Source organism: Diadema antillarum, unplaced genomic scaffold (assembly GCF_040938485.1).
Source record: "Diadema antillarum isolate AM-2024a unplaced genomic scaffold, OU_Dant_1.0 seq00001431_RagTag, whole genome shotgun sequence".
Taxonomy (NCBI): Eukaryota; Metazoa; Echinodermata; class Echinoidea; order Diadematoida; family Diadematidae; genus Diadema; species Diadema antillarum.
The window spans coordinates 203,194-217,895 of record NW_027272182.1 but is presented as its reverse complement, the minus strand read 5'-3'; the positions used below and the strand labels follow the sequence as shown (position 1 = coordinate 217,895).

Below are 14,702 nucleotides of genomic sequence, written 5' to 3'. Positions count from 1 at the left end.
AATTTGTATGCAGTCAAGCTAATGCAGCAATGACACAAAAGTAACAGCCAAGATAGAATTCCCACCAAAATAAGAAAATAGAGTGTGTGCATGTGGCCTATATAGTGAATGGCGCGCGCATGCACTGGACACCACTTTTTTCTCTTTCTCTCTCATCTTTTATATCTTTCTGTCATTATGTATAATCTACATGAATTGTGCCCACAAGTCTGTTTTGCCGTTATTCATATTTCATGTTTGCACATTAACACCTCGAGAGGGTGTCGAAAGAATCAATAATATTCTAGAAATTCTTCAAATTCCGTCTATTTACCATGCATTATTAATATGGGTATCACAATATGGGGGCTACGTATACATACATCGTAGTGATTTCATAATTATTCTCCGTGTTTACCGTGTTTCCACCATGGTACCGTGTTTACTTAACTCGTTTGCAAAATGAAACGTTTTCTGGAGATTTTGCTCAAATTGATGATTATGTTACCATCCAAGCCAACATGTTTTCAAATATCGATTTGAAAACAAAGTCAGTTAATTCCAGACAATAATTCTTTGGTGATCCGGTGATCCAAGGTAAGGTTAAGTTTATCATAATTGTATAATGCATTACTTTAATGTACACTCAATATACCCACAAAGGCAATATACTATCAGTCAAGATCGTCTCATATTGTACTTGAAGTTTCATACTTCAAATGAATTGGAAATTAAATCCCAGGATGCGCCATCATAGAGTACTTTTCTCGCGAGAATTTTAGAACCAAGGGGATTAAAGGAGGGGAAGCATTACTCTGGGAGAGCCTTGTTTTATGATAATTGTGAGGGATACTTGTATGTGTCGGGGGGTAAAGTAGGATGGTCTCTATCACATTTTGGTACTTATTGTTTGATCCGAATTCGACGTTGTTTGTTTCCCTATGTAGGTGACAATAGTATAAAGGTACGGATTCAGCGATGCGTTTATGGGCAGAATGAAGACTGCGCACCAGGCGTAGAGGGCGACAGGTAACTCGACTAGTCCGGTCTGGCTTAGGATCCCCATGATGATTACCGGCATCCAGCAGCAAAAGTCCGTCCCGATGATGACGGCCATCTTGGCAGCCATTTTGGCCTCTTGGTCTCGGGAGGATTCATGTGTGTGACGAGCGCCCTCTATGGCCTTCGCAGACCTTTTGACCTTGATGAATATGATGACGTAACACACCAAGATGAAGAGGAAAAGGATGAGGTTTACTCCCAGAAACAACGCAATAGAGTAGATCCAGGCAGGTTGCACGCTTCCCATGCCCGATGTCACGAAAGACCCAGACCCGGTTGCGTGGGACCAAACATAGGTCCTCTCTGCAGTCGACTCGGTACTCAGCGGCAAACCAATGCAGACGTCGGACAGACCGTAGAAGTTCGGCACGAATATGCCAACAATCAAGGGCGTCATGCTCAGGATGGCAGTAGACAGCCACGTGATCGCAGCCGAAATCCTGGCGGATGAGGAGTGAAACTTGAAGCGACTGAACGGAAAGAGGACACAGACGAAACGATCGAGAGTGATGACGGCGAGAAAGAAGACGGAACTCTCGCTGGACCAGACGGCAAGGAATCCAGCGAATGCGCACAGAGGAGACGAGCGCCACTGCGGTGCGCGAAGATAATAGTAGGGTCCGAAGTAAATGTCGGCTGACGCGATTAGTATCATAAAGACGCCCATGAGCCAGTCCGCTACGGCAAGATTGGTGATGAAGAACGACTGCTCCCGATTCCTCCTCTCGTGCCTTCCACGCCATCTGATCACCAGGACCATAGAATTGCCAATGAGGGCGCTGAACCCCAGAATCCACATGAATATCCGCAGGACCTGGTTGGGCATCAGCCTATGGCAGGAGTCAAGCGATGTAACCGTTCCTTCAGTGCAGGTAATGTTGTAGGACATGAAGAGACAGCAAAGCCGGTTGTCATCGGTCGACCTACAGTGAAATAAGGATGGACAATATACGTGTGTTTACGATTGACAGTGCGTAACGCCATGTTTGTGAAATAAATCGCTGATACCTCAATATGCAAAGGAAGACTAAAAAGATAGGTAAGAGGAGAGTAAAGTAGGAAAATTTTCTGCTTTAAAAGTACTACCAGTAGTTAAGAACAGAACAAGCATACGCTAGCCAGTAACAGAGTGAACTCCTGAGGAAGGATGGTTACGCAGGATGACCACCTGATATGTTGAGGGATCTTAATTTACTCTCCTTTTCAGTTATTCCTTCAGAACCTGTAATAGAATATTCCCCACCCATCCATCTCATTCACAACATCAATTATGATCGGAACCAATTTGTAACAAGACTACAGTCATGTATTGTTCCCTTTTCTTCTCACCTAATTATCACGTAACTACATCATAGCTCTTTCGCTTCTCACCTTTTCACTCTTCCTTTCAGAGCTCTCTGCTACTATCTATTATTATTAGTTTTGCTTAGAGCTAAGTTTGCAGCCATCGACTATATATACCATCATTCTCTATTCTCTGGTCACCTATAACCTCTTACATCCACATACGAGTACTTTTGACGACTTACACCACATGCTGTTGCCCACATAACTGTACGTGAATGTTGGTAATTTGGCAACCCACACACAGACAGTGATTCAGAGCAGATACAAGTGGATAGCGTACATTCTTCGGAAATAGGTACTACCCCCCTCTTCCTCGTGTACTTACGATTTCTGATCAACTACTAGTAACACTCACAAGCATAACGGCAATGTGATTTACAACTGAGATTACTTACAATCTTTCAAGTTTGGTTAAGCCGCGAAACATGTCGGGATGTAGGTTATCAAGTTCAGTCTGTAAGAGTCCCCTTCAGGAGGCGAGGGAGAAAGAGAGTAAAAAAAAACACCCATTACAATGCTTGTACATACACAAATGGAAATTTTGATTATAAACTATGTCAGAGAAATGACATGACGTCTAGACATAGAAGAAAATGTTTGTGCATGATATGAAAAAAAAAAGGAGTTGCGTATAGACAGCTGGAACTTAGCCCGACTCATCTCATACCATCCGTCTCCGTGGTGTGGCTGTATGGAGGGTATCCATAACATTATTGAAATTCAACTTAAAACATTCTCCTTAGTTCAGTGAGCACCATCACAAACAAAACGATAACGGCCGGTTCTGATGTCTAATCCCGTGGATTACGTCACGAAAACGTTCACGCCCACCCCCGCCCATGAACTTGGTGTATGAATGGGTATCTGACAATGATAGTTGGGTATAATGACACACAAAAAATGCCCACTGGTAGAGTAGTGCTAAGACTGCAAAGGCTGTCCTGGCAAACACTATCAGAATATCATTGTTACCACATCAGTGAATTCACACTTGTGCCTGTTTTCCCCTCTCCGCCCAACGATCGTAAGAGCCGTTCTAGACTAAAAGTGTACAAACGCCCGCCATTTCAACCCTCTTCGGATGAAGACCGCCCCGATCGACACGCATGCAGAAACGAGCAACACAGACCAACGGTTTCACAAACTCACTTACAGGTACGTAATTTCTGGTGTATTGTCAAAGGTTCCAGGTTCGATATACGACAAGGGGTTGCGTCTCAGTGACCTGAAGGCATAAACAAACAAAGGATAACGCATTATGAATTACAATCAGGACAATATTCTTCATACATTGTCCAGAGAAGTTAGGAACTCATCTTTTATTAGGTTTTTTTACATGAACCGTATCGGCATTGTTATGGTATATCTTTAGGCAGGGCTCGACACTAACTTTTTTGTTTGGTGGCCCGATGGGGCCACCGAAATCCTCAATTTCAAATTTTTGGTGGCCCGAGAGAAAATTTGGTGGCCCCGAAAAAAAACAATAAAAAACATTAAAAGTCCTTTTTTTTTTAATGAGTCAAATATCTAAGTTTTATCCAGTCATAGTAAGAATTGGAAGTCGGACATACATCTACTCATAAATAAACCTCAACAAACTCGCAACACTCACTCTCAGGCACTCATTCAGTCCTTTTCATCCATCCTTTAAACAAATATAACTGCTAATTTCCGGCGCAAAAAGTTACGAATTAATTGACGTACTTTTCAAAAAATTTTGGTGGCCCGAGGCGGGCCACCAAATTCGCCCTTTTTTGAAATTTGGTGGCCCGACTTTGAATTTTGGTGGCCCCGGGCCACCGGGCCACCGTTAGTGTCGAGCCCTGCTTTAGGTATTTAGGCTGAAAAAAAAAATCCACGTTGTTTGTATTCCTTCAATATGGACATAAACATCAAACAATGTCGGACACCCATTCGTGTGTGTGTGTGTGTGTGTGTGTGTGTGTGTGTGTGTGTGTGTTTCATGACGCTCTAAACTAATCAGTTGACATGGTTGACAAAGTCACTTTTTGAGGACAATAACTGACATCGCGTTGCATTCAGCAATACCTTGATTTCTCTTCCTACCTACACTTCATGCTGAGTTGGTTTTTAGATAATATGGGTTTGAGATAGATTTCATGGCTAATACTCTCCCAACACCTGTTCGTAGCTATATGCATAGTTCTTCGAAGTACTTTTAGATTACTTTTTACACTCTGAGAAAATATATAGGTTCATCGCTCCCCTTTTGTCCCGAAAATAACGGCTGGATTTTGTTTTCGGGGTCCGAATAAATTTATTGGAAATCTATACAACCTCCCCCCGTCGTACAGAAGTTCCGGTTTTATTATTCTGAGGAATGGTCTGAATTACCAACACCTATATACCAGCTTATTAAAGGAATCTAATCTTCAGGTTTGGGCATGTTGGAAAAGGGACAGACAAACTTTAAACCAAAGAAATGAGAAACATGACGATCTCACATCCAGGATACAGACGACAAGCCATCTAGCATCCCCTTCCGTAGTTCCTGGATGGAGTTGTTGGTAAGGGATCTGAAACAAATAAATAACATGATACATAGATTAGATAAGTCAGACTAAGCCTACAAATACCAACACACTTCCAGAGAAATGCATTTCTTTCTACTTATTTGACAAAGCGTCAGTGTCAATGTTTCTAAAGGAATAAGCCCAATGTGTATTATTTCACATAAAGAATGCTATAAACGTGATACACCAGACACGCTATTAAGCAAATCATAACAGCATGAGTGACAAAATGATTTCATTTCATTTCATTCAATAAGTTTACACACAAATTATACAGTGTTGTATTTGCAACATCCATCCATGACAATGTAAAGTGACACCTAAATCAAAAGTTAAGTTATATGTAAAGATTATAATAACATTTACATGACATAAAATCAATTGAAATCAATCTCAAGTATACATTACATTCATGATGGAGTATGATATAATTATATATAAATACAAACAAACAGAAAAACACAGAACCTTCATTTTTTACTCAGTGAACACAGTACTCGTCAAATTAATAAATCGTTGAGTTTGACATTTTCCCATTCACTGGGCGGGTGTTCGAACCCCAACAGGTAGCCTATATCTAACGTCGTTGACAAAACACCTTGTTCTACTTTATTTAGAAGCTGTACTTATTCAGTATACGTTACTCTTTTCAAATCTTGTCATTATATCCGATTAAACTGCTTCATACACCATTGTACACTGTAACTTGTACAATGTTGCATGCAGGAAGATGCATAGAATAGACAACTAAGATTGAATATAATTTCTACGATTACTTACATTCCCTTGACTTTGCCTAGACCTCTCATGGCTCCAACCTCAATATGACTAATTCTATTCTTCCGTAGGATCCTATCAGCGAAGAGAAACATAAACAGACCTTATTCAATTTAATCTGAAGCAAAGAATACCACGTTTTACAAGTCTACATAGTGCACATTGCCTTTTTGTTTGAAATTGACTCTCATTTTGTTGGGATGAACAGTCATCATCTACAATGCTTTGATTGCAATGGAAACATAACTTTTCTTATACTGTCTGCATTTCTATTATTCACAACGAAATTGTGCTGAAGAGACGCTACATGATAATCATAATCATCTAGAGATCATAACAGAGCTAAGACCACTTATGTGGCCTTAGCTGTAATGATATGATCTCTAGATTTTACCAACATCTACGAGTATTCGGGTCATCAAATATTTCAACATTAATTGTATTTGAATTCCTCCAGTCCCTTGAGCGGTTTGCTCTATAACAGCGACATTAATTAATCTTCAAAAGAAAATTGTAAGACAGTTGATCAATCTACTGCACAAGAATGTGAGGGCAAAGCTGGGCCCCTTTTTCAGATGGGCAATGCTGACTGGCTGATAAACGTAATACTTCGTGGCACTTACAGAGCAGTCAGACTCGTCAGTTCTTCGAATGTCCCGGATGTCAAAGTTGTGAGCTGATTGGAATCCAGGTCACTAGCAAAAAAAAAAAAAAAGTTCATTCTAATGATTGTATTGTGCTGTATAAGCCCTATTTATTCTCATTCAAATACAACACTGCCATTTAGCAATAATTCATCGTTACTACAGCGTAAAGAATTCCTTTCTACAGAGTCACGAGGGCGTGCAGTGGCGCCGTGACCTCAGTTCGGAGTCGCCTGAATCGCCTCGACACTTTAGAAATGAATGTTGTTGTTGTTGTTGTTGTTCCAAAGTCAGTTTGCGTGAATTGAGGTGAATTACATGAATCTTGGATCTTAATACCAAGGCCCCTGTTTCCTACGTAAAACACGAATGCGGAAATTATATCCAGTCAAAGTACAAATAAACGAAGTTACACAAACTTTATGGAAGGCCATACCATAGAGAAAGGCATGAAGAGACACTTACAGCCATTTTAGATTGCTCAAATCTTGAAACGTAGACCGTTCTATGACTTTTATGGAGTTAAAACCCAAATGCCTGCAGGAAGAGAAGATGATTACAAGCAATTTTAAGCATCACAATAAGCGTACCACAAAGTAACAAAATTCACTGTACAGCTGTACGTAGAGAGCTTCTTTTCTTCAATGATATCAATTTATTCATCTTAAATACAGACATAAGATATCAAGATATTTGTCTTCTTTATTATGCACTTTGTGTGTGTGTGTGTGTGTGTGTGTGTGTGTGTGTTTACACTGCATTCTTCACTACATGTGTTTCCACGACCGTGAACTTCACTGCGCTCAGTACGACTATCAGTTATACTCTATTAAAAGGGATGTATTTTTAATACATTTTCTTCTTTGTTGACATGTTTGAACATGTATATGCATGTACATGTCGATCTTTTCATTTTTGAAGCGCCATGACGAGCACTGAAAGGTGGACCTGTGCGCTGTACAAGTAGCCACTATTATTGTTATTATCATCATTAAGAAGAAGAAGAACGCAATCATGGTCTATATCAGGTTGTTGAATATTTTGTCGAGAATTGGTCTATTCAAGAAGAGAATCTTGAAAAGAAATTTATCGTCAAAAGTTCATTTGTTTTGAAAACGTTAAAAGAATTAAAAGCAAAATACTGAAGCAAAGAATATACCATAATTGTTCAGTTACTACCACGAAAATGTACAAGTGTAACAATTCGAGGGGGCTTTGTCATTATATCCATGATAGAAATTACGAGAAGAATTATAAACTTTAATAAGCAGGCTTGATTATCGAAATATAGATCTTTGTAACCTACTGCCACGTCGTCACGCTTCTTACACAAATCTAAGAAATTGAGATGTGTCATGTGCCAAAGAACTCACAGTTCCTGTAATTGTGTAAGTCCTTTAAAAGCGTTCTCCTGCACGTAGCTGATATTGTTGTTAGATAATGTCCTATGATTGAGAGGGGAGAAAATAATTACGTTAATTGAATGTAATACATGGGTGCCTCTATCCCATACAAGACGACAGCTTGTACATTATTCATGTTCTGCCTGGTTTCTTGATAAAACAAACAAAAAAACACCTTTTTACATCATTGTCATCAGCTGGTGTTTGTCTTTTCCCGTTTTGATAGGAGGCAAGAAGGTTCAACTTAACGAATGCAATCTATATTATTTTCTACTTTAAGCCACTTCTAACAGGCTGCTAATGATTCATTGACTCTCAATTAGGAAAGATCGTGCTACTAACGCTACAAAAGTTTACTGAGAGTGAAATACAGCTCTGTGTATGAGTTAATTATCAAAAGAAGAACAATAATGGCTGCCATGTGTTGACTATACATTATTTTTTTTTAAGAAGACATAAATAGAACACTGAAACTGCAAACATTTCTCATGTTTCCGACAAACAGTAAATAAGGTTATTGGTCATAAGAAGTGTCTAGCTTTCGATTTGTTTGATTCTACATTATGTATTTTTAGGTAAGTTTAATGATCATGTAATGGCTATTTACTTGTGTCATTTATACTAATGAGGTAAGGCAATACTCACAAATACTGAAGCGAAGTAAGATGCAAAAGAGTTTCCTCATTGAGACCATGAATTCTGTTATTGGACAGGTCTCTGCAAAAAGAGAGGGATGTAAACGACGAAATGCAAAGATTTTGATAAATTCCATTCTCACACACATCTTTGAGTTGATTTGAAAAGAAGATCAGATCAAAGGTGGTTCTTTTCTCTTTTTCTTTTTTCTTTTTTTACGAGACACGGGTTAGCAGGGTTAGTATTATGTACTGGTTTGTGTGTACCATTTTGAATGACATTCAACACAGCTCTAGCCCACCAAATAAATAGATAGATAAATGAATAAATAAATAAATAAATAAATAAATAAATAAATAAATAAATAAATAAATAAAGTGAGTCAAATTTCTCCGTTTAAATGACAGATTGTCTATCTACGTTTGCATTTTACAGTGAAATCAAATAGCAGCAAGGAAGCAATTATGAGATGTGTGTCCACAAACGTTCGTATCACATGATATAATACAAAGAAAGCAGATTCAAACCCAGACATTAGTCCAGTCGGTGTTCTCGAAACAGGAACACAGAAATAGGTTAAATCCCTGAATTTCATTTGATTGGACTGCGTCCACAGTTATGTGACGATAGAAATCAAAATGAGCCATGCTTGTTGGTAGGTTCTTTCATCCCAATTATGACTGTTGGACGCTCGGATATACAAAAGGAGGCATCTCACTTAATGAGATTGGGAACCGCATGCATCGGAGCACCATCCACATACAATAAAATGACATAATCCGTATTTCACAGCCTTTCACTTTCAGTGCAATCTTTGCCTGTGAAAGTTTTGAAAGCTTTCATGTCAGCAAATAGAAGTACTATACCAGGAAGTAGTAAGAAGCATTTGTCTCCTTATTTTTGTTGAAAACGTGACTAATATTATGATGATTCCAAAACCCTTTAAAACATTACTCCAAATTTGGTACCCTTGCATTGCCACAGGTATTAAGAGTCGCATGGAATCTCTTCCCAGTGATTTCCCTTGATACTCACAAGTTGATTAACTGCCCGAGTCCTGCGAACGAGTTGCGGTGTATATTGCCGATTTGGTTGTGAGATAAATCCCTACAGATTCAATGAGTGAAATATAATTGAGTTACCTCAAGTCAGAAGATAATATGTATTGTGGATTCAGATTCTTCGTATATCAACAAGCACAAACGTCGTAACACACGGACACAAAAACACAAACACATGTCCACATAAATATCTTAATATGGGACAGTAACATCTGTTGTAAAAATGATGTCATGAAAGGGAGAGAAAGAGAAAGGAATTGTATTTCATTTATTTTGTTTATTCATTTTATCAAAAAATATATAAATGTAGAAAACATATCATGCTAAAAAAATATATACATCATTTAAATACGTCAAAATGATAGTATAGCATAGTGTCAAAATCTTATATATATACATATATAACTATATATATATATATATACATATATATATATATATATATATATATATATATATATATATATATGGCATACAAAAACACGATGGCATACCAAAGTTGAATCTTTCAAATCTTTGTGTGCAGAATGGTTCATGTTCGTAACAACCTGCCCTGTCCTGCTCAATGAAACTTTACTTACAGCGTTCTCAGTGACGTCATATTGCTGAACGCGAAATTTTCCAAATCGGTAATGGTATTGAATGCCATGATTCTGAAATAAGAATGTGCAAAGAGAGAGAGAGAGGGGGGGGGGGAGAGAAGGGAGTCTTTTTCGTCATTATATGAACATGAAGTGATTTGAAATACTTAAATTGAAATCATAGGCCTTGTAATCTATGTGTTGGTATAATTATAATTATAGTTATAATTATAATGTATGATCAACTCATTTATTGGACCGAAAAACAGAGCCTCAATCTACATGTAGGTTTGTTTGGTTCTGTTTTTTATTATTATTTTTTTTTTGGGGGGGGAGGGGGGACTTCGAAAGTAACAGCAGAGTTATGTTGGACCATGTAAACAATTTATAATTATAAAGAAATTATTATGCACACACGAAGAAAGGAGGGTACTGTACATCAGATGATAATAATGGTTCACGCTACATACTTCTTAAATCAGCTAGGCTCCAAAAAAAAAAGTACAATTGCCCTGGAGATCAAAAATCGTAAAGGCTGATATTCTAAAGAAAATCAAATTTAAAATCCGCAAAAACTTTTTACACATTTTCGCATGTAATGCCTGTGCATCAAAGCAGATTACAAGTTTGGATGTATGAAGACCAACTATGGACTCAAGAAAAATACTAATAGTACTCTGTTATCTAAAAAGTCTCATCTTCATATGAATTTTTTTATGTAAAGAAAATAACATGAAGATTAACATAGGAGGACTTATAGTTTTCATTAGTTGTCTCCATGTGACACCCTGGCAGTGATTTTCGAGGAAAAAAACAACAAAATAACTAACACACAAATAAACGAACAATTATTCAATGGGCACAATTTGACATACATCTTCTAATCTATATATTACCTAGATAGTATACCGATAAAATGAACTGAATGAACCAGATTCAATCAGATCATCCCAAAGTCACAACGTAGCTCCAATTTCGTTGTCATATACTTACAATCTGGTGAGAAGAACATACTCCCCAGAGCGATCAAGAAACCCATCAGTTAAGGATTCGATCCCAGTCAGCTTTCTGTTGAGAATTAACGTTGAATCAAACTTATCGGTACCAGAATCTCTACAGAACAGCTTTGGAGAGCTAGTTTGTTCGAAAAATAATGTAGACTGATTTTCATCCACCGTGATGCAATTTGCACCTAGAAAAGTCCTGTACACACACTATAAAGAAGAAAGAGGTTATATATATATATATATATATATATATATATATATATATGTATATATATATATTTGCCTGAAGCCCACAATAGGGAGACAAATGGGGGTTATAATGTGGATATTAAGGAGACAATTTCTCAAAGGAGACAATTTGCTGTCTCCTTAACGATTTTACACCTTGTACCATCTTGCTGAAAGGATGTTGGCGTCTTTTGCACTCTTTTTCGTTTAGAGGGAACCAACCTAAGTCTGCAATACCACTCGGTCTTGTGTTATGATTTAAAGGTGGAAGACGGGATAGGTTAGTTGTTCTCATCGTGTATATCTGTAGGGGTTATAAAGCGACATAAAGGAGACTTTTAGTTTTTGGCCTATTGTGGGAAGAGGAAACTTTATATCTTCATTACAAAGGTGGCAGCAACAAATATATCTTTTCTATACATTCTGGTACTGGTATCATCAAATATACTTCCGAGTTGTTCATTAAACATGCACTTAATTGAAAAACGGCCCCCGGAATTGCACGTTTTGACCCTTACGCACTGTTCGCTTTCGATCGGCTTTTCGTCCGCTTGCGCGCTACGTACGCCTCCCCCGCGCGCGCCGTTGCATGATAATGTCGCGGCAGTACCAAAACACTTGCACCCAGAACGTGTGAAGAAGAAAAGAAAGAAAGAAAGAAAACACCTAAAATATAGACAGTTACTAACGTTATTCTGTACATTGTACCAACGGCGTAAATCTGTACTGACGAGTGAGGGGGGGGGGGGGGAGGGGAGAGAGAAAGAGAGAGAGAGAGAAAGAAGCTTGGTGCCCCCCCTCCCATACACACGCACTTTACAGGGATTGAATGTCCCACTCTTTTGTGTGAAATAAAAAGTGGGAGGAATGTGGCAGCAAAAATATGAATACTTTTGTTGCTGTTGTTGTTGTGGTTTTTTTTTTTTTTTTTTTTTTTTTGCTTGTCAGATGACTTTCGGCGGAAAATCAGACCTTAAAAGTATGAAGACCTTTTCTGTGTTTGTAATATCTGTGCGAGGAAGAGGAGCGACCAAGCGGGAGGAGGGTGTGGGAGGGGGGTATCCCACAAGAGGAAGATTTTGCATTTTCAGACCCGAATTCCAGCGATATGGTGCACACTTTTGGTGAAATTGTGCATTTTTCTGTCAAAAAAATACAAATAAGAAAAGAAAATGAATATAATTGAATGACTAAATCGGGGTATTTCAGCTCTTGCTCCGCCTGTGCGACATAACTGTGAAGGCCTATCACCAGCGTAGCCGGGGGATGCGAGGAAACGAAGCGAGCGAGGGGGGAGGGTGTAGGGAGGCCTTCCGCTTCCCACGGTGAGAACTTTTTGCATTTTCAATCTGTAAATGGTGCAATTTGATGCAATTTTTGCGTGTTTTATCGATTTGAAACAGTTCCACATCATTAAGGTAGCACTTAATTGTGATATAGATTATCATTGAAAGTTTTTGCCTATAAAATATTATGATTTATAAACATCTTGTACTAATTATTACACTGAATATCATGAACACGACCGAGCCCGAGCGAGCGAAGGGAGCGAGGGGGGGGGGGGGGGGGGAGGGGTCCCCTCCCACGATGAGAACTTTTTGCATTATGATGTTGTGCATGGTGCAATTTGAGGCACTTTTTGTTTAAGGTAGCAGTACATTTTGATGTAGATTATTATTGAACAACTTTAACTATAAAATTGTATTATTTGAATAAACTTCTTGTACATTTGTATTAATCATCACCGTGGGAGGGGCTATCTCCCCTTCCATGGTGAGAACTTTTTGCATTTTGATTTCGAACATGGTGCAATTTGATGCATGTTTTTGCGTGTTTTATCGACTTCAAATAGTCCCAATTGTTTAAGGTGGCAATGAATTTTGATGTAGTATTATTGAACAATTTACCTTTAATAGCATCATTTAAATAAACTTCTTGTATTAATTCTTCAACTGAATATCATGAACGCAACCGAGCCCGAGCGAGCGGAAGCGAGCGAAGGTGGGTGGGGGTGGGGGGTGGGGAGGGCGTTACACTGAATATCATGAACACGAGCGAGCGGAGGGAGCGAGGGGGCGGGGGCGGTGGCGGGTGGGAGGGAGAGGGGTGTCCTCCTCCCACGGTGAAAACTTTTTGCATTTTAATGTTGTAAGTTGTGCAATTTTATGCATATTTGCGTGTTTTATCGACTTGAAATTGCTATAAAGTACAGCATGTTACGTGCACGAAGAACGCACGAAGGAAATGCGAACAACCCAAATTTTTCAATAATCATGGGAGAATTTAATGTACCCAAGGGTTGGTGGGAGCTGTCTTGAGTTTTTTTTTTCTTTCATGAAATTTTCCTTTCTTTTTCTCTCATTTCTCTATTGTGTGCTGGCCTAGAGTTTTTTCATGGGACCTATCTCCACTAGTAAACCATTTGATTTTTTTTTTGGGCAGTTTCTTCAACACATAATCTCTAGTTTCAGATGTAGTTTTGGCATACTTTAGATTCTGCGATTTTTTGTACATCAAACATTTCTTTCTCTTTGGTGGTCTTTAATTTCTTTTTTACTATATAGTTGTTAATAGTTGGTCAGATATATGCTACAATTCTGATTTGTAGAAAAAGTAGGTCATCCAAACAAGCGCTAAACGTGCGTGAGAATGCCTCAGAAAGTACGCGAACAGTTTGCGGTTTGAAGTAAAAACGACATTCGCGAACGATTAACGACGCTTCCGAACCTTCACGCTCGTTTGGCGATCTACGGAAGCTTATAAGCGCCAACCAGATGACGAGATAAGAAGACGAGAAGACAAGTTAAATACCGAGAAGCCGAGTTATTGGAACTCGGCAAGTCGACTTGTTTGGATCAAGAAGACAAGAAGCCGAGTTGTTGAGTCGATTTGTTTGGGACGAATAGACAAGATGATGAGCTGTCGAAACTCGGCAAGTCGACTTGCTTTGGACAAAAATACAAGATGACGGGTTGTTGGAACTCGGCAAGTCGACTTGTTTGGGTCAAGAAGACAAGCAGCCGAGTTGTTGGAACTCGGCAAGTTGACTTGTTTGGGACAAGATTTCAAGATAACAAGTTGTTTGGGATAAGAGGCCGAGTTGAAAAAGATAACGAGTTGTTGAAACTCGGAATTTGACTTTTGGGGGATAAGAAGACAAGATGATGAACTGTTGGAACTCTCCAAGTCGACATGTTTAGGACAAGAAAACAAGATGACAAGTTGTTTGGACAAGGGGACAAGGAGCCGTGTTGTTGAAACTCTTCAAGTCAATATACATATTTCTTTGCGACATTTGCAACCTCATTGCGTCGTGGATTTGCATACTGAGTTTCTCTTCCACACGACAGCAATATCTGGGAAAATTGACATTCTTCCTGATTTTTAAGCTATTTGCCATATTCCACGAATTGTTAACATGGAAAGAATAGTACTGGAATACG

The 14,702-nt window shown here is 38.7% G+C and overlaps 1 protein-coding gene across 1 annotated transcript; it reads right to left on the bottom strand.

Annotated features, from left to right (window-relative positions):
* Positions 1–868: 868 nt before the first annotated feature.
* Positions 869–10,044, bottom strand: LOC139709399 (G-protein coupled receptor GRL101-like). The gene is made up of 9 exons (XM_071621365.1): positions 10,025–10,044; positions 9,418–9,489; positions 6,809–6,880; positions 6,323–6,394; positions 5,703–5,774; positions 4,854–4,925; positions 3,542–3,613; positions 2,784–2,855; positions 869–1,964 (listed from the first exon to the last, which is right to left on the bottom strand). Exons 1-9 carry the CDS (start codon positions 10,042–10,044, stop codon positions 869–871), a joined length of 1,620 nt encoding a protein of 539 aa, XP_071477466.1.
* Between the last annotated feature and the right edge of the window lie 4,658 nt (positions 10,045–14,702).

Bases quoted from the DNA above. Each gene is read 5' to 3' on its own strand.
- LOC139709399 (XM_071621365.1), bottom strand. From the start codon at position 10,044: ATGACGTCACTGAGAACGCT. The intron at 4,926-5,702 runs GTAAGTAATCGT...TATTTGTTTCAG, and splicing joins CTAGGCAAAGTCAAGGGAAT to ATCCCTTACCAACAACTCCA. The intron at 2,856-3,541 runs GTAAGTGAGTTT...CGCCTCCTGAAG, and splicing joins ACACCAGAAATTACGTACCT to GGGACTCTTACAGACTGAAC.